Genomic DNA, 22,194 nt, shown 5'->3' with positions numbered 1-22,194 from the left:
TAAACATCAGTTTATGGTTTTTAATCAAGCACCACAAGAGCATCAAGTAAACAAAATGCCTTCCATCTAACAAAAGAAGTAATAATGTACGATGGGAACTGCAACTTCATCAGGGATGCGATTTACAGGAGAAGTATCACTCACAAATGCTGCGAGTCTGACGCACAAAGATATTCTCAATAGGTAAGCCATTAGTCCTGAACAACTGTGCCAACCAATGGACTCTAGCATCATTCATAGAACATTTGATCTTCACCATTTTAAGGTGTGTGCAAGCAAATGATCTTCCCACTGCTTTGGTAACTCCTTTCATTGCCTGTATGCTGTAGTAATGCTTTTTGTTTTTGTTTGCAGAAGAAGATAAATTATCAACGGACATGTGCTAAAACTCACGTGTCAAAATATGAAAAATGTGAAGCATCAAGCAACCGATATATAATAATATAAAAATACACGTACCAATTTAAGTTCAAGGAAAAGCCTCTCCAGATTAGGTGAATGCTGCAAGAATGTAACTAGTGGATCGAAGTCAGCACCCATACACCATTCACCAAGGGACAACGTCTTCAGGTTTCTAAAAGTTGGGCAAGTTTTCAGCGCTCTATTAAGAATCACCTTCATATAGAACATACAAGTAATTTGTTCAGTGCGTAGAAATTGAGAAAGCTTTTTTCTTATGTAATGATGAAAATAATTAATGTATCCGCATTAAGGGAAAATGTCATGTAACAGGGAGCAGAAGAATATTCACAGCTATACCTCTCCACCATCAGCTAATAGCTCCAAAATTTCAGCATTTGATAGGATGTGAAGAACATTATGGCCACCAAGAATTTCATCATGTCCAATTTGATTATGTTCCTCACCATGCTCTTCATGTTGATTTTCATCATCATAATCATCTTCAATCTGATTATGTCCCCCACCATGCTCTTGACGTTGTTTTTCATCATCATAGTCATCTGCGATCTCACTGTATTCACAGGTATTCGCGTCACTATCATCGTAGTCAGAATCACTCGTGCAACTTTCACCATCATCGCTATTGCTTCCATCAATTGCATCCTCATCGAAGTCTTTGTACTGGTAATAAAAACCAACACATAAAAGTGAATCATCAAGAACAATGGTGCCTGTGGCCAGTGTGAGTGACCCTATATCCTCGAACTGAGGAGCTCGGTGGTATGGCTTGATGCAGCGCAGATACACAAGGATCGGAGCAGCAATGGTGAGATCTGCCATGATCCTGCACTTTACCATGGTCAAGCTCTTGAGAGAGGTGGATGAAATCTCATGGCCGTGCAGAGAACATTTCTTGAGCTCTAAAATTTCCAAAGCAGGGCACTGAGAAGAGAGCTGCATTAGCGTCGTGTTCCACGATAAAGAACCAGACAGCTTCAGGTGTTTGAGGTGACAGGAGATGATGGGGACGAAGCGCAAGTTAAAGAACGCCTCATCCATTGGATGGTCGGTAAGCTGGATCACCCGAGCTCTTCGCTTGATGGCGGCACGGATCCACGTCTGGACATCTGAAGTGGTGTAATCCTACTCCCCTTCGCCGTCGGGGCTGGACATCACCCGGAGAATGTCCACCGGCGCTGACACCTCCCGCTCGAACAGCAAGCGGTAGGCAAACCTGGCTAACTGCTCCGGCGGCGGAAGGTGGCCTCCGCCTTCAAAGTACTTCCTCCGTTTCACAATGTAAGTCATTCTAGCATTTTCCACATTCATATTGATGTTAATGAATCTATCTTAGATTCATTAACATCAATATGAATGTGGAAAATGCTAGAATGACTTACATTGTGAAACGGAGGGAGTACAAAGTTTTTCTGTCATAAGTACTAATCGAGTCCAGCAACCACAGCGTTTTTACCACACAGAAGATTGAACATATTGCACTTTCAGTTATAGCATTCAAGTAAACTCGTCAAATCGTTTCAGGAAGAAGCCGACCTCAAGCTAGATAACATAGCTAAAATCACTCCACTGGATAAGATCATTTTCGCGTTAAGATAGCCATATATACATAGTTCCAATGCACTCAAAAGAAGTATCACATATGCTGTACTCCCAGCATGACGCCTCCCTCTAGCTTCACATTACCATGGTCTGGCAGGAAGCCCTGGAGGATATGTCAGAAAACAAAACATATTAGTTTATGGTTTTCGATCATGCACCGCAAAGAACATCAAGTGAAGCAAATGCCTTTCATCTAACAAAAACAGTAATAATGTACGATGGTACTGCAACTTCATCAGGGATGAGAGTTACAAGAGAAGTATCACTCACATGTGCTGCGAGTCTGACGCACAAAGATATTCTCAATGGGTAAGCCGTTAGTCCTGAACAACTGTGCCAACCAATGGACTCTCACATCATCAATAGAGCAGTTGATCTTTACCATTTTAAGGTGTGTGCAAGCAAATGAGCCTCCCTCTGATTTGGTACCTTCTTTCATTGCCTGTGTGTTGTCATAATCCTTTTTTTTTTTTTGGATTGCAGAAGAATATAATTATTAGTGAACATGTGCTATAATTGATTTATCGAAATATGAAAAGTGTAAAGAATCAAGCAAATTCGACAGATATAAATACATGTACCAATTTAAGTTCAAGGAAAAGCTTCTCCAGATTAGGTGAATGCTGCAGGAAGGAAATTAATGGACCGAAGTCAGCACCTATACACCATTCACCAAGGGACAATGTCTTCAGGTTACTAAAAGTTGGGCATGTTCTCAGCTCCCTATTCAGAATTACCTTCATATAGCACACACAGGTGAATTAGTTCAGCGTTTAGAAAAGGTAAAAAATAGCTTGGTGCTATACTACCGAGGACCAGCACCGTTCAGTAAAAATGCAAATTTCTTTCTGGTATAAAAATGTGTAGGAATAGTGTGAAGATACGCAGATGTAAATTCCATGTGTGTCCAACTGTTGCAATCACAAAAGTTCAGCTCACAGCAATGAAAAAACCACCTTTCTAGTATGAATTTCACAGAACAACACATGTGCTTAAATATGTGATTATGCAAAATTAAAACTTAGTAACTCTTTAGTAGTTCAGTAGATACGTTTTAAAGAAAATGACAAAAAAAACTGTCAGCAGACAACACATTTTTATTATACAATAACTTTACTTTGTAAAATTTGATTACACTCAAGTGCAGTACTCCTACGGAGGTTTAATGAAGTTGAGAAAGTTATTTGTGTCTGTAATGAAAATAATTGATGAATCCATATTAAGGGGAATTGCCACCTAGCAGAAGATTCGTAACTATACCTCTCCAGCATCAGCTAATAGCTCCAAACTTCTAGCATTCAATAGGCTGTGAAGAACATTGTCACCACCTAGAACTTTGCCACCATTGAATTTCTTCTTGTGATAGCCCCTATATGGTCTGGCTTTATACCTGTGATCATAGCCATGATAGTTGCCTTTGCTTCGATTATGTACCTCATCATGCTCTACAAGCTGTTTTTCATCATCATAGTTGTTTGCAATCTTACTGTGTTCACAGGTACTTGCATCGCTGACAGCATCACTGTCATAGTCAGAATCATTCAAGGAACCTTCACCGTCTTCGCTACCGCTTCCTTCGATCGCATCCTCATCGATGTCTTCGTACTTGTATTCATAACCAGCATATAGAAACGAATCATCAAGCACGATAGTGGCTGCATGCAGTGTGAGTGACCCCACATTCTCAAACAAGGGAGCACGGTGGTATGGCGTGACGCAGTGCAGCGATACGAGGTTCGGAGCAGCGATGGTGAAGCCCTCCATGATCCTGCACTCGACAATGGTCAAGATCTTGAGAGAGGCAGATGATATCTGATGGCCATCCAGATAGCAGCCTTTGAGCTCTAGAACTTCCAATGAAGGGCACTGAGAAGAGAGCTGCATTAGTGCCCTTTGTCGAAACAAGTAGCCACACAGCTTCAGGTGTTTGAGGTGGCAGGAGATGATGGGGACATGGTCGAAGTTACTAAATGCCTCGTCCTTCGGATGGTGAGAAATATGGATCACCCGAGCTCTCCGCTCGATGGCGGCACGGATCCACGCATCGACATCGCAAGTGGAGTAATCCTCCACCTCGAGGACGCACACGGGGCTGGACAGCACCCGGAGAGTGTCCACCGGCGCGGACACGTCGCGCTCGAGCAAGAAGCGGTAGGCGAACTTGGCGAACTCCTCCGGGTGCGGGAGGTGGCCTCCGCCGCGCCAGACGAGGAGGTCGACGCAGGGCGCGGAGGCCCAGAGGTGGCGCCAGCGGCGGGCGAGCACGCAGGTGCGCGCCACCTCCCACGCCCGCAGGAACGACATGACGTGGTGCAGCAGCGCGTCCGGGAGGGCGCTGAGGCGGTTGCCGGCGCCGGCGCCGGCGGGCAGCTTGGCTTTCTTCGGAGGCATTTCGTCGAACAAATGTCCTGCGCGGGGCCTCCCGCTCATCTTGCGCCAGGAATTTGCAAGAAGATGAGTCCCTCGAGAATATTGCGTTGCAGGGGAGGAGATGGGAATTGAACTCACCGGAAAATTTCGTCCGATCGACGGTGAGTTCTTGCCGTTTCAGAGCCGGCGGCGGTGGCCGGTACAGGGGAAGGCGGCCGACGGCGGTTGGAGAAGATGACTATGAGCCGCTAAAGGATTAAAAAAGAAAAGGAAAACCCCAAATAACGAAAGTGGGCCCACGAGCTTTTATTGGGCCCAAAAGTCCGGGGGGGGGGGGGGGCACTGATACGCGACTAGTCGCTGCATCAAAAGCCTATAAAACTATTATCTTTAAAATGATTAGTTTTAGATAAGCTAAACTTTAAAAATTCATGTAAAACCCAATTTAGCTTCAATTTAAGTAAACTTAAGTTCTGTAGGATCACCAAAACATTTATTTCCATCTTATGAAATAAGAGTATGTATACTTGCTGTGTAGTAAAAGTCTCTAAATATTCATATAAGGATTTACTAACATAGAGCAGCCTTTAATTTGTAAAACTTGTAGAAAATTCATTTTTAGTCCAAATGAAATGAACAAAGTTTCTATAGAACCAGCAAATAGTTAGCTTCAACATAGTAAAATAAAATATGACACGTTTTGTACAAATGATAGCTATAATCTTTAAATAGATAACCTCGGAGTTAATTACTTAGTAATGGTTAAGCAAAATATATGTGTAGAAGTATTTATAATACACTCTAGCTATGAATAAACCTAAATAAAACTTGTTAGAACAGTGGAGCCATAGTTCCTTTCCCATTCACTAAAACTTAGAAGAACTTAGCTCATATAATAATTTCTAGGTTAATATAATGTATTGCTAGTCTAGAACAGAGCACCCCTAGTTTGTAAAGTATGAACCATAGTAGTAAAGACCATAAACATGTGAACTAAAAATGTTTTAGTTAACCAAACTACTTCTTTTGTTCAACTTAAATATACTGTAGCACATTCTGAACCTACAACTTGAGAGTCATGCACATATAAAACACTATATGCCTAAAACACGTTGTAACTTGTAAAATCTATAAGAAAATCATTATAACTCCAAAAATTGTGAAACCAAATGCATTAGTCTTAGAAAACACACCTCTACACCCCTGTGAAGTCTAATATAATAAAAATCACTTTACAAAAGTATTTTATAATACTACCTAAGACTATACTACTGTAAACCGATAAAACTTCTAAAATTCATAACTCCCTAATGGAATAAGATAAAATAAAGAAAATTCTTTCACCTAAATTCATTTTAGACCAGTACCTAATCACTGTGCATAAATCATGCATTTTAGAGCATTTTGGATTTTCAGCTCTTTCGGTGTTTAATTGCATATCGTGTCCTTTATCTAGATAATTGCATATCGGTGAAGGAGTGGATTAGGTGCTAACATTTCTCTGATCAAGGCAAGTTTTCTCCTCCCATCCTTTGAACATATTGAATCCCATGATTTGAGGAATGAAAATATTTGTTTGCAAAGTTGCATGTGAACTTAGACTATATCGGTATTTGAAATTGGATTAAGGTAGTTATGACCTATTTGCTGTATTTCCTACATTGAATAATTGATCCTCTTACTATTTGAACCCCTAGAAATGGTTGGAGCACACTCTTTGTGCTCAATGGGTTTATATATGCTCTATGTGCAACTACTTGCTTAGCCATGCTTAGAATTATGCAAATGCTCATTCCATCTATAATTAAAATGTGATTTTCATATGTGAACCTTTGCTGGAATAAAATGAATATGATGGGTATTTGCGAACTAAAATGTGTAAAATGTGATTTTAGACTTGGGCGGCAAGTGGTGTGCATATGGTGTTAGTTGCATGCCGATAGGGGGAGTGTTTGCCCAAGTCCGTAAGGACCGAACTTGTGTCACCAACTTAAAGTTATTCATACATCCACATGTGCTAGTATGGGATGGCCTAAGCTGATTAATCTATTTAGAACTAGCCTTGCATTCTGGTAGGCCGGTGTGTATGAGTTAGTCAATAATTCTAAGGAATTAGTCGATGATTCAGAGGAACTTCCTATTTGCCCCGACGTGGTAGTTTAGGTGACTAAGTCTGTCCAATACAACGGTATTGTGCCACGTGGGTGGGTTCCCGTTGTGTCCGCCACCACGGCGTTAAGTTTAAGGCGTGGGCCCGCCACTTAACGGTTCTAGACATATTTCCAAGTATGCCTAGGATGGAGGAACACGTATCGTGCTAGTGCAAGGCTAGATTCTAAGTAGTGTAAAGGCTTCGTTGTGACCTCTAGTCCGCACTCATAATGTAGAGTGTGGAGTGCTTGGCCGGCACTGAACCAACTAGAGTGTAGCCTCTGGGCTTCTATCACATCATGTGGGTAAAGGTGTACAAACTCTGCAGAGTTCTTTAAACTAATCGATTAGCCGTGCTCACGGTCAAGAGCGCTTTGGTGAAGTGTCATGAGTATATACTATATTTTAAAATGTGAACATATGACTTGGTTTGAAATTGATAAATGTGTTGAGTTGTGTGTGTGGTGATATATTATGACTAGTTGTCAAATGATGACAACATGAGATTGATTACGATGGAATTATGATGAACTTAATGTTGAAACTTAAAATTTGTTTTGTTAATTGAAGCATCAACTCCTTTACAAAACAATTGCGAAACAAAACTTGCTTTATGCTGAAATTGAACTACATATTGCCTTCCTTTGAATATATGCCTTACATGTAGTATGGTAAGATTGATTTGTGCTTGCCGGTACATTAACTTGTTTAATGTACTGACTCTTGCTATTGATATAACCTTTTGTTTGTAGGTTTAGTCTTAGTCTTTGAGTGGTGCGGGTTCCGATTGCTTCTTCTAGGATGAGAACTTAAAGGGCCGCGCGCGCGCGATCAGCTGCCCCCCGTCTAGTCTATACTCTATACTCCTACTACTGTGTATACTACTCGATGTATATACGTATGTATATACCATATATACATACGTATAAATTTTGTATATGTATATACAAAGTTTATACGTGTATATATATATATATAACTATATATACACACTTTAATGTATAAAAAATATACACATATACATAAAGTTTGTGTGCGTACGTATAAAAAACCTAAAATATACGTGCATATAAACTTTATATATGTGCATAAAAACTTTGTATATGTGTATACGAAATTAGTATACGTACGTATACAAACTTTATATACGTGTATACAAACTTTATATACATACATATAAAACCTAAAAATACACCTATACAAAGTTTGCATACGCGTATACAAACTTTACATACCCGTATACAAAGTTTATATTTTTGTACATATATAAAGTTAGCATACGTACATATTAAAACCGAAAAAATACAGAAAGAAAAAAAATCAGAAAAAAAAACGAAAACGGAAGTTACGGAAAGAAAAAAAAAACAAAAACGGAAGTAACGGAATAAAAACGAAAAAAACCAAAAGAGAAGAGAAACGAAAAAAAAAGGGAAAATTCGGAAGCTGGCGCGCCGTCTGCCGCCCCCTCTCCGCGCGCGACACGTGTCCAGTCGCGCGCCCTCCCCGGAGGGCGCGCGACTGGTCGCACAATAGCAATTTCGCTCGGGGGGCACCCGCCGGTTGCAAGATTTTTTTTTTCTATTTTTATCTTTCTTTATCTTTATCTCTACTATTATAAAAAGTGATGTTGTTTTTCTTAAAATATTCGTACGTCGTCAATTTTTCTTGTCTCCCGATCCAATTCTGTTCCAGTTTGCTTATTCGGTTAATTGCTGAGAAGAAAAAAAAAGTATTACAAGCACCGGATAGATTAACATATAACAGACAACGAGCGGTCTGAAATCCTCAAGGCTCGCATGGGCCCCGGCCCAAGTAATGTATAATTTTTTTACTAGAAAAGTAGCGTGTAATGACCAGCCATAATCTTTCAAATGTGATAGGCCATAGAGTAAGTTATTAGGTAATAAATAGGTATAGTTATTATGTATAACTAAATCTATCTATAGCTAATATTTTTCCATATGTCTCTTCCCACGCGATCCCATGTATGCAGCGCGCCTCCGTCCCGCCCAGGCCAAACCCTAGCGTTGTCGCGACGTCGATTTGCTTCTCCCATGTATTTCCTCCTCTAATTGATTGCAAAAAAACGATTCCTCACTCCTTACTCATCATTTTTTCTATGATTTTCTCTTTTGATTCAGCTTTAATTTGTCGAATTTAATCTGCATTGAAGATGACCAACCGGTAAGCTTCTCCAGCCTATTATTCTGAGTTCTGTGAATTCTCTTCAGTTTTGGGAAAACCGGACAGAGAAGATCGAGTGGATCAAAAACCCCCCATCAATTTTGGGAGATAAAAAAAGATTCGATCGGATTTAATGGGGGAGGATTGGCTCCGGCATCATACGGACACGAGATTGTCTTCCGGAGATTGAAAATGGTAGTGGCTATGTGAGCTAGAGGTTGAAAATAGTATTGGCTATGCGAGTACCCAGTCCACCATTGAAGCCGCAGGCCGAACATAGGCATGAGCGGAGGAGGTATCAGACTAGGTTAGGTTTGAAAAGAAAGGAATGAATGACTAATTTGGGCCTAAAACTAAGGAAGTAATTTTATTAACTTTTTAAATTATAATATACTAGTAACATGCACATGCTAACGCTACGACGATATTCATTTATTCTTAGTTTCCACATATTTTTCCTTATTATATAATTAATTAATGATAGCAAAAACTGATTAAGAAGAAAATGAGACGTACATTTTTTTTGGCTCTACTACTTCATATTTTTTCCTTTCAATTTCAGAATAAACAAGATGGCTGTTAACAACTCATCCCGCTGCGATCTGAAACGCTAAAACACAATTAATACATGCACATGTATTATTGATTTCTTATACAAACAGTCAATAAATATTTCACAATATCAATTACAACATACATCACAAAAAAAAAACGCATTAAATCCATCAATTACAACATACATGTCGTAGTACTGCACAGATTTGCAGTTGCTCCATCTTTCTTCTGTTTTTCCTTCTCCAGTTTGATTCTTGCAAGTTACAGAAACTGATACAGTCATGTAAATGGAAGTGGCATGGACTTCAAAGTCATGTGCAGGAATAATAATTCTGCTCATACTCACCATTCGTTTTCTCTACTGGAGACTCAAGTGCAATATTAAATCCATCTCTTGATGATAATAGAACAGATTACCACATCAAGTTGGTGAAATAAAGGAGCAATTAGGGCTACCAATAAATCCGCTAATGCAACACATAATGAACATAAATTCCATAGATCTAGGAGTAATATTAGCACTATAGTCACTATCTTCGAAACGATCGTTTCCTTTCTTTTAAGAATGATGCACCACAAGCACTGTTTACAGAATTTTAGCTGTTCGTAGAGAACAGATCTTCAAAGCAAAATTCATCCTCTATTTCCAATTAACAGTAGCCATATCCTCTATTCACTCATGGTAGAGAAATAAGAGACGCAATAGCACCGCCTGGCACAAATGAGCACAATTCCAATTATTATTTTGAGTCTATTTGCACAACACCGAACAATTCTTAATTATTATTTGAGAAAAATGAGAGAAATCTATTATAAGTAGCGGTGCTGACACTTCTTATGTTCTTTTAAATCTTACCATCTGAGCTACTAAACTAAGTTATATAGAAAAAAATTCTGCATTCAGATTTTACCTGACATTGGCGTTTGAACACAAATACATAATTTCATATGCAGCCATATACGATCTCTAATATATTATGAACATAACAATCTGCATCTATCTCCTTACTCAGGCAACCAGCATCAACAGGATAATTTAATATTTTAGAAATTTGGAAACTAATGTAATGCGAATAGGCAATCTTCTAGGATTAAATACTCAGAAATCACTGAAGATACACAGGATATATAAGCTTCTCGTTTCACAACAGTAATGCGCTACCATATCAACCTTGAACGACCAATACTATTCGCGTAAAGCACATAAGTTGGTACCAAAAAATAGTTCCAGACAGTGCTAAATCATCAATTGTAACTGAACAACTCAACTAACTTTTTAGAATCATGCTCAAGTGAAAATTTCAACCATAGACATCTAGCAGATAATTAGTAAATAAGGTAATGTTGTTTTGCATTATTCTCTAGCAAAAAATGACATACCTGCTTAATCATGGCAAGGAGTTTGATTGCTGATTACTGCCATGGCACTACAACTACAATTGATTTCGTCCAGCAGTTCAACAATCCGAATAGCAACTACCCAATTATGACGAGGATTCATCTTGCAAGCACTGCAGTCATTTGTCTTGCATTTCCTTTTTATCAGTAGAATGCTCCCTGAAAAGTTAAAAAACAGTAATCTCACATATAAACTTTCTAGCCCATGCAACAAAAGCGTTCAGGGTCAACAAAATTCAAATAGTCTGCTTGCCTTTTTATCCATGTGTACGATTCCATTGCGGTGTAATACTCCTGACCATGCAAAATATATTTAGCGTATTTCCTGATGACCTGATAAACAAATACATTCAATTAAAACACCTCTTTAGTTGTAAACACATCAAAAGAGGACGCTCATATATAACAGTTAGCACTTACAGCCTCAGGGAATGACCCGACCCTCCCAAGGAATGATTGTATTGATCTTCCTAGCATAAACTCTACCAGAATATTTAGTGAGTTGTCCCATACTGTTCCAATATATCATTGTTCAAAGCATACCAGATAAATCAAACACCATCATCGAATTGAAGAACAAACCATATGTAGTTATCTAGTATATACTCACAGCATTTTGGAATGCAAGAGGTTCTTGAGTAGCTTCACTTCATCCTTAAGCTCCCTTATGTGTCACTAATCAAAAGTTTCCGATGATAAACACTTAAGAGTGGGATCAAATAATTGACACTTAAGAGCATTAGGATTTACAGTTACGCAGTTGGTCAGGAAAATAAAGACAAACAAGAAACTGACCAAACGTACTCACTTGGGTCTTCTCCTCTGTGGCTTTGTTGGTTCTGATCAAAGCCTGCACCAAAAGAAAAGCAGAGGACCGATCTAATCAGAATTGCCTATTGCTCGAAACTTGAAGCCCCTTCTAGGAATCGAGGTCCATGCTAGGTATACCTGCCTGAACACGCCGTTCCCGATGAGATTGCTCTCTCTCCAGTGGATCAGCAGGTTCTCCTCTCCTCCTGCTCCATTCCTACCGTCTCACACCCCGACTCATGAAGGCACATGCTAATCCACCCCTGAACCCCCACCGGAAGCTCCACACTCGAAGCAGAACCTACTCGTCGAGGAATACTGCAGTGCTGCCCCTGGGACAGGAAAAGATGGAGAGCGGAGGACTGAATCAAAGAGCTCCTAGAAACCGGCCAACACAATCGCCTCCAGCGGCATCATCTCACACCGTCGTGGTCGTGGGAGTCCGCGCAGGTCCGATGGCAGCGGCGAGGAGCTCGCAGGCGGGTAGGCCCCGCGGGATGGTCAAGCGACATGCAGGCGTGCAGCGGAGGAGGGGATCGGCGAGGCGGAGTCAGAGGAGACTTCAGCGGCGAAGGGACAGCGGCGGGAGACCGGATCGGCGATGCCGGTTGAGGCGGCGGCGGCAGGCAGTCGTCGGAGAGGCGGCGGCGGAGGTCGAGCGTGAGGTGCGCGACTGGGAGGAGGGCGGGAAACCGGATCGGCGGCGGCGGGCGATGCCGGTTGAGGCGGCAGTCGTCGGAGATGCAGCGGCGGCAGGCGGCGGAGCGCGAGGCGCGATCTGTGAGAGAGGAGGAGCAAGCGCGATCTGTAAGAGAGGGAGAGAGCGCGCGATCTGCGCCTCGAGTCGGATGGGGACGCGTTTTGCGCCATTCTGGTGGGAGGAGGGAGGTGGCGATTTGATATCAATCGAAGCCGTTGGATCGACCTCGTATGTTGATTTTGGACTATTGGATATGTCACATGATGAATGAGTAAAAGCATTTGTTGAACTATATAGGATAGATACGGATCCTAATGTTTCAATTTATTGCTTAGCTCCTAATAGTTAATAGTTAATGTATCAATAAAAAAGTATTTTCACCCGTTGTAACGTACGAGCATTTTTTCTAGTCTATTATGAAAATTTAAGATGTTTTTATCGAAAATATTTCATACGTCACCCTTATTGAATCGGTTTGGTATTCCGCTCTGCGCCTCATCGCGTACACGATCGAACGAGCAAGGCAGGAGCGTCGCATTTTCGTGGGCCAGCTGGGCCTCCTGCATGCCTGCTGCCCCCGGCCAATGCGGTTGATTGTCTCCGGATTGGTGTCAGTGCCTTTGTGGATTCACCCGTCCTGACACATTAGTTTTTAAGTGATGAGGCATGCACTGATGCACGGAAGAACTTGGAGACATGCATACACACGTGATGATCCATGTTAGTAAAAACTAGCATGCACTGATGTACAAATAGTTCTAATTTTTCTATTACAATTATACTAGCAAAAATTCCCGTGCATTGCAACATAATGTAAATTTTTGGAGTTGAGAAGAAATTTTGATCGATAATTTTCTAATGGTTTAATTTTTTGGAGTTGAGAAGAAATCGTTGTCAATATTTTTCTGATTGGGCATTTGATGACACATGTTGACGGTGGCTTATTCAAATGAGAGAATTATTCTCTACTTATCTCTAATATTGTAAAAAGTAAAGGTGTTTCCACCGGTATTTTGGTTCATCTGTGACTGAATTGATTGTACGTTTGTTTTCTTGGGTCATATACGTTCGTCTCTAACTCAATTGGTTTTTGCGTTTGCCGCCGCAACCCACGAATACACATTATGAGCCCATCAGCAAGAGCACGTAGTCCTAGGATTAATTACAACACCGCTTATTTGTCCAATTTTACACCAGTGATTTCTGTTTATTCTATACCGGTACTTATCCAGGAGCTAGGAGGAGAACGTTATCGGTATATTTGTGCTTGTGCCAAAAAAACAGAATGGCATTCTCTTTAAAGTAGATTTCGAAAAAGCTTATGACAAGGTTGATTGGGTGTTCATATATAGAATGTTAAAATTGAAAGGGTTCCCTGATCAATGGTGTGATTGGGTTATGAAAGTTGTGAGAGGAGGTAAAGTTGCTATCAAAGTAAATGATGAGATTGGTCCATATTTCAAAACACACAAAGGCTTGAGGCAGGGAGACCCTCTTTCCCCTCTGCTGTTTAATTTAGCAGCAGAAGCACTCACTTTGTTGGTGCAAAGAGCTGAAAATAATTCACTTGTGGAAGGTCTGCCGGTTAGTCAAAACAACAAGGTGACCATATTACAATATGCTGATGACACTATATTTATGATCAAAGATGATATTGACATTCTATGCTTGTTTGAACAACTCTCTGGCCTAAAAATTAACTTCAATAAAAGTGAGGTATTTTGCATTGGGGAAGCTGTTGAGAGGCAAAATGTATACAGTGAGATTTTTACATGTAAAATAGGCACTTTGCCTATGAGATACTTAGGGGTACCAATTCACAAAAAAAGATTGCTTAACAAAGATTGGAAGACAGCAGAAAATAAAATGGAACATAAGTTGGGATGCTGGCAAGGCAAGCTGCAATCCATCGAGGGGAGATTGATACTTATTAATGCCAGCCTTAGCAATGTGCCTTTACATATGCTGTCTTTTTATAAGATCCCCCATGGGGTAAAGGAAAAAATGGACCTTTTTAGGAAAAGGCTTCTCTGGCAAGAGGATCAAGGCATAAGGAAGTATCACTTGGTACAATGGCCAGTTATTTGTTCTCCTAGAGACCAAGGAGGTTTAGGAATTCTGGATTTAGAAACAATGAATATTGCTCTGTTGGGGAAATGGCTGTGGAATCTAGAAAATGGGGAAGGTTGGTGGCAGGACATCCTTAGAGACAAATATTTGAACAAAAAAAACCCTTTCTGGAGTAAGAAACAAGGCTGGAGATTCTCACTTTTGGCAAGGGTTGATGGAGGTTAGGGACATTTTCTATAGGTTTTGCACCAAAAAAATAGGGAATGGGAAACAAACTCTTTTTTGGGAAGATAATTGGATTGGAGGTAGACCTTTAGCCTTGCAGTACCCCACTCTGTATAACCTAACAAACACAAAGCAGATTTCTATTCATGCAGTGCTTCTGAGGGGTTGGGATAAAATCAAATTCAGAAGGGTCCTTCATGGTGACAAACTTGCTGATTGGAATTTTATAAAACAACATTGTGTAGGGTTTCAACTGCAGGTGGACAAAAAAGACAGGCTCTGGTGGAACTTGACAAAAAATGGCCTTTTTACAGTCAAATCTCTGTACAGAGCTCTGAAACTGCAACAGACTGCTTGTCCTTTTAAAAAAATTTGGAATATCAAAGTGCCGCTGAAAATCAGGATTTTCTTGTGGCTGTTTCTCAAAAATAAAATTCTGAACCAAGGACAATCTTTATAAAAGGGGTTGGCGAAAGGGAGACAAAATTTGCCAGTTCTGTTGCAGAGAAGAGTCTATCCAGCACTTATTTTTTGATTGCCCCTTTGCAAAATTAATTTGGAATGTGGTTACTTGTGCTCTTGACCTGAAACCTATTTTGAATAAAACTCAGCTGTTTAGTTCCTGGTCTTCTGGTTTTAACAAAAACATGAAAAACTTGTTGTTGGTGGGGGTTTCTGCAACTATTTGGGCCATCTGGAAGACTAGGAGCAAAGCTTGTTTTGATAATATCCTTCCTAAAGACCCCATTGAGGTGATTTTTATGATTTGTCATTTGATTGAATCCTTGGCTGTTTTGTAGAATTTGGAGGCAAACCGAAGAAAGTTGGAGCTGGGAGCCAGAGTGGTAAAGCAGGTGGCAAGTGACGTTTTCAATTCAAGATACGGCTGGAGACCTTGTGTCAAAAGGCTGGAATGAAGCTGCTAATGGTGTGCTTTTGTCTGTAGACAATGTTGCCTCTCTAGCTGCTCCCTCTCTTTCTTCTCTTCCTCTGTTTCTCTAGTCTTCTGCTAGAACGGTGGCAAGGTTTTCAGTTCAGTCTTCTCTCCCCAGCCTTTCTACGCTGGCTTCTGCGAATGTGGGGTGCTTTCAGCTTTGCTGGATAATTTTCCCCTCTCTTAGCATCTTTTGTTTTCTTTCTCCTGTTTCTGCTTATAATGACTTGGTTTATGCCGTTCCATTAATGGAAAGGGGGGCCCTCGTACTCTAGTTTCAAAAAAAAAATATTTGTGCTTGTGCTTGATCAACAGGGGATCGATGTAGGATTAATTGTATAATCAAGTTTATAATTCAAAAAATATTATTAATAATTATTGAAACTATATCAAATTACGAAAGATAGTCTAGGAATATCTTCGCAAAGTATTTAAAGGAAAATTTTAGCGTTCTCATTTACCATTCAATTTTTTTTCGTTCATCATCAATCACATGGGACCATAAGGATTTTTTTTTATCTTTGGATAGATTTTGATGTATAAGAACCCGAATGAATTTTGAACAAGGGAAGACAGATAAAGAAATAAATAATTCAAAAGGAAAAATCATATTCACTTTCAAAATTTCAAATTGAGTTTGAGGAATTTCTGAAAAAGTTCAAAGTACGGATCTATTGTTTATCAAAATTTTAGTTTGTCTCTTTGCAACGCACGTGCATTTTTTCTAGTTAGTATTTAAAATGTAGCAATTTCGATAATCGATCCACACCTATTAAGTAAGTACTCCATCCGTCCCTAAATATTTGACGCCGTTGATTTTTTTAAACATGTTTGATCATTCGTTTTATTTAAAAAATTTAAGTAATTATTATTTCTTTTCCTATCATTCGATTTATTGTTAAATATATTTTTATGTATACATATTTCATAAAAGTTTTTTTAAATAAGACGAACGGTCAAACATGTTTAAAAAAGTCAACAACGTTAAATATTTGGGGATGGAGGGAGTATAAAGTTGAAGCTATATGCGACTGCGTTTAGGAGTAGTATTTTGTTAGCCTCAACCTCAATGACTCGATCCAACTCTGTAAACCGTTGAGAGTCCGTACCGGTCCATCTACGAAGATGAAACCGAGTCGGCACCGATACGTTACGCGCGCACGGCCACCGGCACACGTCATTAACACGTCTCACACTCTACCCTGACCGTCCGATCAGATCAACCAACGGCCCAGATCACGCCGCTGACGTGTACTCCCTGCCGTGAGCGCCTCCGATCGGCACACATCAGATCGGAGTCGGGCTCGGCCTCGGCCGCCGCACGCTGTACTATATATATCGCGACGCTCCCCCGCCTCGTATCGACACAAAACCAAAAGCGAAGACGACGATCATGGCGCGGCCGCGGCGCGCGTCGACGGCAACGGCGATGCAGCTGGGGCTGTTCCTCGCCGCGCTTCTCCTCCTCACGTCGTCGCCTGCCGGCTCTGTGGCGGCGGCCAAGGGTGGCGGTGCCAAGAGCGGCGGCGGCACCGTGATCGGGATCGACCTCGGCACGACGTACTCGTGCGTCGGAGTCTACCGGAACGGCCATGTCGAGATCATCGCCAACGACCAGGGGAACCGGATCACACCCTCGTGGGTCGCCTTCACCGACGGCGGCGAGCGGCTCATCGGCGAGGCCGCCAAGAACCAGGCGGCGGCCAACCCGGAGCGGACCATCTATGATGCCAAGCGGCTCATCGGCCGGCAGTTCTCCGACGCCGAGGTGCAGCGCGACATGAAGCTGCTGTCGTTCGCCGTCGTCGACCGGAACGGCAAGCCGCACGTGCGCGTCGAGGTGAAGGACGGCGACGTGCGCGTGTTCAGCCCGGAGGAGGTGAGCGCCATGGTGCTCACGCGGATGAAGGAGACGGCCGAGGCCTACCTCGGCGAGAAGGTCACGCGCGCCGTCGTCACCGTCCCGGCCTACTTCAACGACGCGCAGCGGCAGGCCACCAAGGACGCCGGCGTCATCGCCGGGCTCACCGTCGACCGCATCATCAACGAGCCCACCGCCGCCGCCATCGCCTACGGCATCGACAAGAAGGGCGCCGAGAAGAACGTCCTCGTCTTCGACCTCGGCGGCGGCACGTTCGACGTCAGCATCCTCGCCATCGATAACGGCGTGTTCGAGGTCCTTGCCACCAACGGCGACACCCACCTCGGCGGCGAGGACTTCGACCAACGCCTCATGGACCACTTCGTCAAGGTCATCCGCCGGAAGCACGGCCGCGACATCACCGGCGACGCGCGCGCGCTGGGCAAGCTCCGCCGCGAGTGCGAGCGCGCCAAGCGCGCGCTCAGCAACCAGCACCAGGTGCGCGTCGAGATCGAGTCCCTGTTCGACGGCGTCGACTTGTCGGAGCCGCTCTCCCGGGCGCGGTTCGAGGAGCTCAACAGCGACCTCTTCAAGAAGACGATGGTGCCGGTGAGGAAGGCCATGGCGGACGCCGGGCTGAGCAAGGGCGACATCGACGAGATCGTCCTCGTCGGCGGCAGCACCAGGATCCCCAAGGTGCAGCAGCTGCTCAAGGACTACTTCGGTGGCAAGGAGCCCAACCGCGGCGTCAACCCCGACGAGGCCGTGGCGTACGGCGCCGCCGTGCAGGCCAGCATCATCAGCGGCCACGTCGACGAGAACACGGAGAGCATGATCCTCCTCGACGTCGCGCCGCTCACCCTCGGCCTCGAGACGGCCGGCGGCGTGATGGCCAAGCTGATCCCGCGCAACACGGTGGTGCCGACGAAGAAGACGCAGGTGTTCACCACGTACAAGGACAAGCAGACGACGGTGACCATCCGGGTGTTCGAGGGCGAGCGGAGCATGACGAGGGACAACCGGCTGCTCGGCAAGTTCGACCTCGCCGGCATCGCGCCGGCGCCGAGGGGGGCGCCGCAGATCGAGGTGACGTTCGAGGTGGACGCGAACGGCATCCTCAGCGTGCTGGCCGCCGACAAGGCCACCGGCAGGTCGGAGAAGATCACCATCTCCGGCGACGACCGCAAGATCAGCCAGGAGGAGATCGACCGGATGGTGCGCGAGGCGGAGGAGTTCGCCGAGGAGGACCGCCGGCACAGGGAGCAGGTGGACGCCCGGAACAGCCTGGAGGCGTACGTCTACAACATCAAGAACACGCTCGGCGGCAAGATGGCGGACGCCATGGAGGGCGAAGAGAAGGAGAAGGTGGAGGAGGCGGTGAGGGAGGCGTACGAGTGGCTGGACGGCAACCCGGACGCCGGCAAGGAGGAGTACGAGGAGAAGCTGAGGGGGCTGGAGGACGTGTGCAACCCCGTCATGTCGGCGGTGTACCAGAGGTCCGGTGGCGGCGGCAGCGCACCGGAAGATGGCAACGTCGACGACGAGGATGACCACGATGAGCTTTAGTTTAGTCGCTGCTAGGTGCTAGCTGCTCCTGTTTCACTAACTATATACTCCCTCCGTTTCGAAATGTTTGACGCCATTGACTTTTTAGCACATGTTTAACCGTTCGTCTTATTAAAAAAATTAAGTAATTATTAATTCTTTTTCTATCATTTGATTCATTAATAAATATATTTTCATGTAGGCATATAATTTTACATATTTCACAAAAGTTTTTGAATAAGACGAACGGTCAAACATGTACTAAAAAGTCATGTCAAATATCTCGAAACGGAGGGAGTATATATATATATATATATATATATATATATATATATATATATATATATATATATATATATAGATATATTGGTATTTTTGTATTACAATTCATAGTTGGGACTTAGGGATTCGATCGAAAGTGTGTTTTCATTTGCTTAATGGATGAAGTCTCTATCTTTATCTTTACCTATTATAAAAATTAAAGATGTTTTTACCATAATTTTCGTATGTTGTCGCCTGGTTTTTTATCCGATTATGTTTCTGTCTGGCTGTTTTATTAGCGAGAAAAAAAAAGATTAGACAGGTATTGCAGGCAGGCAAGACGGACAGTGAGGGGCTTTACATCCTCTATGCTTGCCTGGGCCTCAGCCCAAGTAACGTATAATGATCAGCCCATAATCTATCAATTGTGATTGGCCATAAAGTATTTATTAGATACTTTCTCCATTTTAAAATTTAATAATTTTGTTTTTATATAATTTGTTCCCATTTAATTCCACATATTTTCTTAATTCTTATATCCAATTTTAAAACTTTTTATATTTTGGTACGGAGGTAGTAATAAATAGATTAAATTGAATTTAAATTTGACAACGTATTCAACTTCAATATATATGAAACCATCAATATTTTTTCCTAAACACCCTAACTAAAGATACTTAGTGTTTGAGAAGAGGGGAAAGAAGAAGGTTGAGAAGATCACAAAACGAGATGAGTCATTAGTACATGATTAATTGAATATTAATTATTTTAAATTTTTAAAAATGGATTGGTATGGTTTTTAAAGCAACTATCATATATATAAAGTTTTTTTTAAAATACACACCATTTAGAAGTTTAGGAAATACGCGTGTGGAAAACGAGGCAAATCATCTCTCAATCTTCAACCAAAGAATCGTAGACAAGACATATATTATCTTCATATAGTACTATAGGACAAATTATTATTCCGTATATACCAATGGAGGCTGTGTTTAGTTACCTTCAAACTTCCAACTTTTCCGTCACATGCATTAAGCATTAAATGTGGACAAAAAAAACTAATTGCACGGTTTGTATGTAAATTGCGAGACGGATCTTTCAAACCTAATTACGCCATGATTTGACAATGTGGTGCTACAGTGAACATTTGCTAATGATAGATTAATTAGGCTTAATAGATTCGTCTCGCAGTTTATAGACGGAATTTTTTGTTATTAGTCTACGTTTAATATTTCAAATGTGTGTTCGTATATGTTAAATTTTTTTTTTTTGCCAAAACAACTAAATACGGCCAGAGTTTCCAAAGTTAAATGAAATCTAGAATTGCTCGCAATAGTCATTTGCAATCTCACTATATTCAAAGGTGATTGCATCACTGTCATAGTCAGAATGATCCGAGCAACATCCATCGGGTATCTCTTCCTTCAATTTCATCACAATCCTCATCGATGTCTTTCCACCTAGAATGAAAACCACCACACAAGAATGAATCATCGAGCACGATAGTGCCCGTCGCCAGTGTGAGGGACCCCGAATCCTCGAACAAGGGAGCTTGGTGGAATGGCTTGATGCAGCACAGTGACACGAGGTTAGGAGCAGCAACGGTGAGGCCCTTCACGATCCTGCACTCAGACCATGGTCAAGCTCTTGAGAGAGGTGGATGATATCTCACGGCCTTCGAGAAGGCAGCACTTGAGCTCCAAGATTTCCAAACAAGGGCACTGACAAGAGATCTGCCTTAGCGTCCTGTCCTCCAAACTGAAACCAGTTATCTTCAGATGTTTGAGGTGGCGGGAGATGATGGGGACGACGTGGTTGAGGTCAGGGAAATCACTGTCTTCTGGATGTCCGGTGAGGTGGATCACCCGAGCTCTCCGCTTGATGGCGGCGCGGATCCACGCCTCGACATCGCAAGCCGAGTAATCCACCACTTGCGGCGATGGCTCCTCTTCCTCTTCCTCTTCGTAGCCGGGGAAGGACACGGGGCTGGACATCACCCGGAGAGTGTCCACCGCCGCGGACACCTCCCGCTCGAGCAAGAAGCGGTAGGCGAAGCTGGCGAGCCTCGCCGGGGGCCGAAGGTGGCCTCTGCCGCGCCAGAGGCGGGGAGGTCGACGCAGGGCGCGGTGGCCCAGAGGTGGCGCCAGCGGCGGGAGAGCACGCAGGTGCGCGCCACCTCCCACGCCCGCAGGAACGACGTGATGTGGTGCAGCAGCGCGTCCGGGAGGGCGCTGAGGCGGTCATCCTCGCCGCCGCGCGCCGCCTCTCCGGGGCTCCGCATTCCGTCGAACAGGTGGCCTGCGCTCCACCTCCCGCTGAACTTCCACGACATTATTGCGTGTGTCAGGGATACAGTACAGAGATGGGAAGGAGGGAGATGAGACGGATCGGACTTACCGAGAGATTCGCCGGAGCGACGGCGAGTTGCTCGCCGGCGCAGGAGAAGGCGGCGGTTGCGGAAATCAATTCACGTAAACGAGAAGGCGACCCAATTTATCACGATCAATTGCCCAAAATGTCTAATTGGAATTTGGAATGATCTAATCGTGTCTTTTGTTTTCATGTAAATAGACAGGTTTGAATATGAATGGAATTTACGACAAGCACCCACTGGGATTTACACCGTGTTTAGTTCCAAAGTTTTTCTTCAAACTTTCAACTTTTCCATCAAATCAAAACTTTTCTACACACACAAACTTCCAATTTTTCCGTCACATCGTTCTAATTTCAACCAAACTTCTAATTTTAGTATGAACTAAACACAGCCTTACTGTAATGATTATTGCCTAATAGTACTGTTCAGTATTCTATAGTACAAGTGCGAATGTACTGAGCTACTCTCTCCGTCCCATAAAAGACCAATCTAGTATATGTCACATCCGGTACTAAATTTATTTTTATGGGACGGAGGAAGTAGGCACCAAACAGAACGTGTGACTAATTTGAACAGTGTTACAATGCAAATTAAAATCTGCATAACTTTCATTTTTCAAAAGCAATTTCATATCTAAAAAGCAGGGCCATTGTCCCATAATATAAGGCACAATCAAATTTGGGACATTCTCCAAAACTAATCTTTGTGTTATAATTTCTCATATATTATAGCAA

At 42.9% G+C, this 22,194-nt stretch overlaps 2 protein-coding genes, 1 long non-coding RNA gene and 1 pseudogene across 6 annotated transcripts; 1 reads left to right on the top strand and 3 right to left on the bottom strand.

Moving 5' to 3' along the window:
- Positions 1-1,811: 1,811 nt before the first annotated feature.
- On the bottom strand, positions 1,812-4,645 carry LOC127781626 (uncharacterized). The gene is made up of 5 exons (XM_052308613.1): positions 4,531-4,645; positions 3,283-4,452; positions 2,604-2,759; positions 2,293-2,482; positions 1,812-2,125 (listed from the first exon to the last, which is right to left on the bottom strand). Exons 2-5 carry the CDS (start codon positions 4,450-4,452, stop codon positions 2,103-2,105), a joined length of 1,539 nt encoding a protein of 512 aa, XP_052164573.1. The 5' UTR covers positions 4,531-4,645; the 3' UTR covers positions 1,812-2,102.
- A 6,283-nt stretch (positions 4,646-10,928) lies between these two features.
- On the bottom strand, positions 10,929-12,334 carry LOC127781658 (uncharacterized). Of its 4 annotated transcripts, XR_008019040.1 has the most exons (6): positions 11,915-12,334; positions 11,629-11,822; positions 11,489-11,530; positions 11,291-11,355; positions 11,101-11,192; positions 10,929-11,013 (listed from the first exon to the last, which is right to left on the bottom strand). It is a non-coding gene; the product is annotated as an uncharacterized LOC127781658 (long non-coding RNA). The 4 variants fall into 4 exon arrangements; XR_008019039.1 differs by having other exon boundaries at positions 11,476-11,530; positions 11,629-12,334; XR_008019038.1 differs by having other exon boundaries at positions 11,485-11,530; positions 11,629-12,334.
- A 4,465-nt stretch (positions 12,335-16,799) lies between these two features.
- LOC127782605 (heat shock 70 kDa protein BIP5) lies at positions 16,800-19,022 on the top strand. The gene has a single exon (XM_052309874.1). It carries the CDS (start codon positions 16,813-16,815, stop codon positions 18,844-18,846), a length of 2,034 nt encoding a protein of 677 aa, XP_052165834.1. The 5' UTR covers positions 16,800-16,812; the 3' UTR covers positions 18,847-19,022.
- A 1,396-nt stretch (positions 19,023-20,418) lies between these two features.
- LOC127782062 (MEIOTIC F-BOX protein MOF-like) lies at positions 20,419-21,418 on the bottom strand (annotated as a pseudogene).
- Between the last annotated feature and the right edge of the window lie 776 nt (positions 21,419-22,194).

Source organism: Oryza glaberrima, chromosome 8, assembly GCF_000147395.1.
Source record: "Oryza glaberrima chromosome 8, OglaRS2, whole genome shotgun sequence".
In the NCBI taxonomy this organism is placed as follows: Eukaryota; Viridiplantae; Streptophyta; class Magnoliopsida; order Poales; family Poaceae; genus Oryza; species Oryza glaberrima.
This window is presented reverse-complemented; position numbering and strand designations above follow the sequence as displayed.

Bases quoted from the DNA above. Each gene is read 5' to 3' on its own strand.
- LOC127781626 (XM_052308613.1), bottom strand. From the start codon at position 4,452: ATGAGCGGGAGGCCCCGCGCAGGACATTTGTTCGACGAAATGCCTCCG. The intron at 2,483-2,603 runs GTACATGTATTT...AAAAAAAAAAAG, and splicing joins TTTTCCTTGAACTTAAATTG to GATTATGACAACACACAGGC. The intron at 2,126-2,292 runs GTGAGTGATACT...CATATCCTCCAG, and splicing joins GCGTCAGACTCGCAGCACAT to GGCTTCCTGCCAGACCATGG.
- LOC127782605 (XM_052309874.1), top strand. From the start codon at position 16,813: ATGGCGCGGCCGCGGCGCGCGTCGACGGCAACGGCGATGCAGCTGGGG.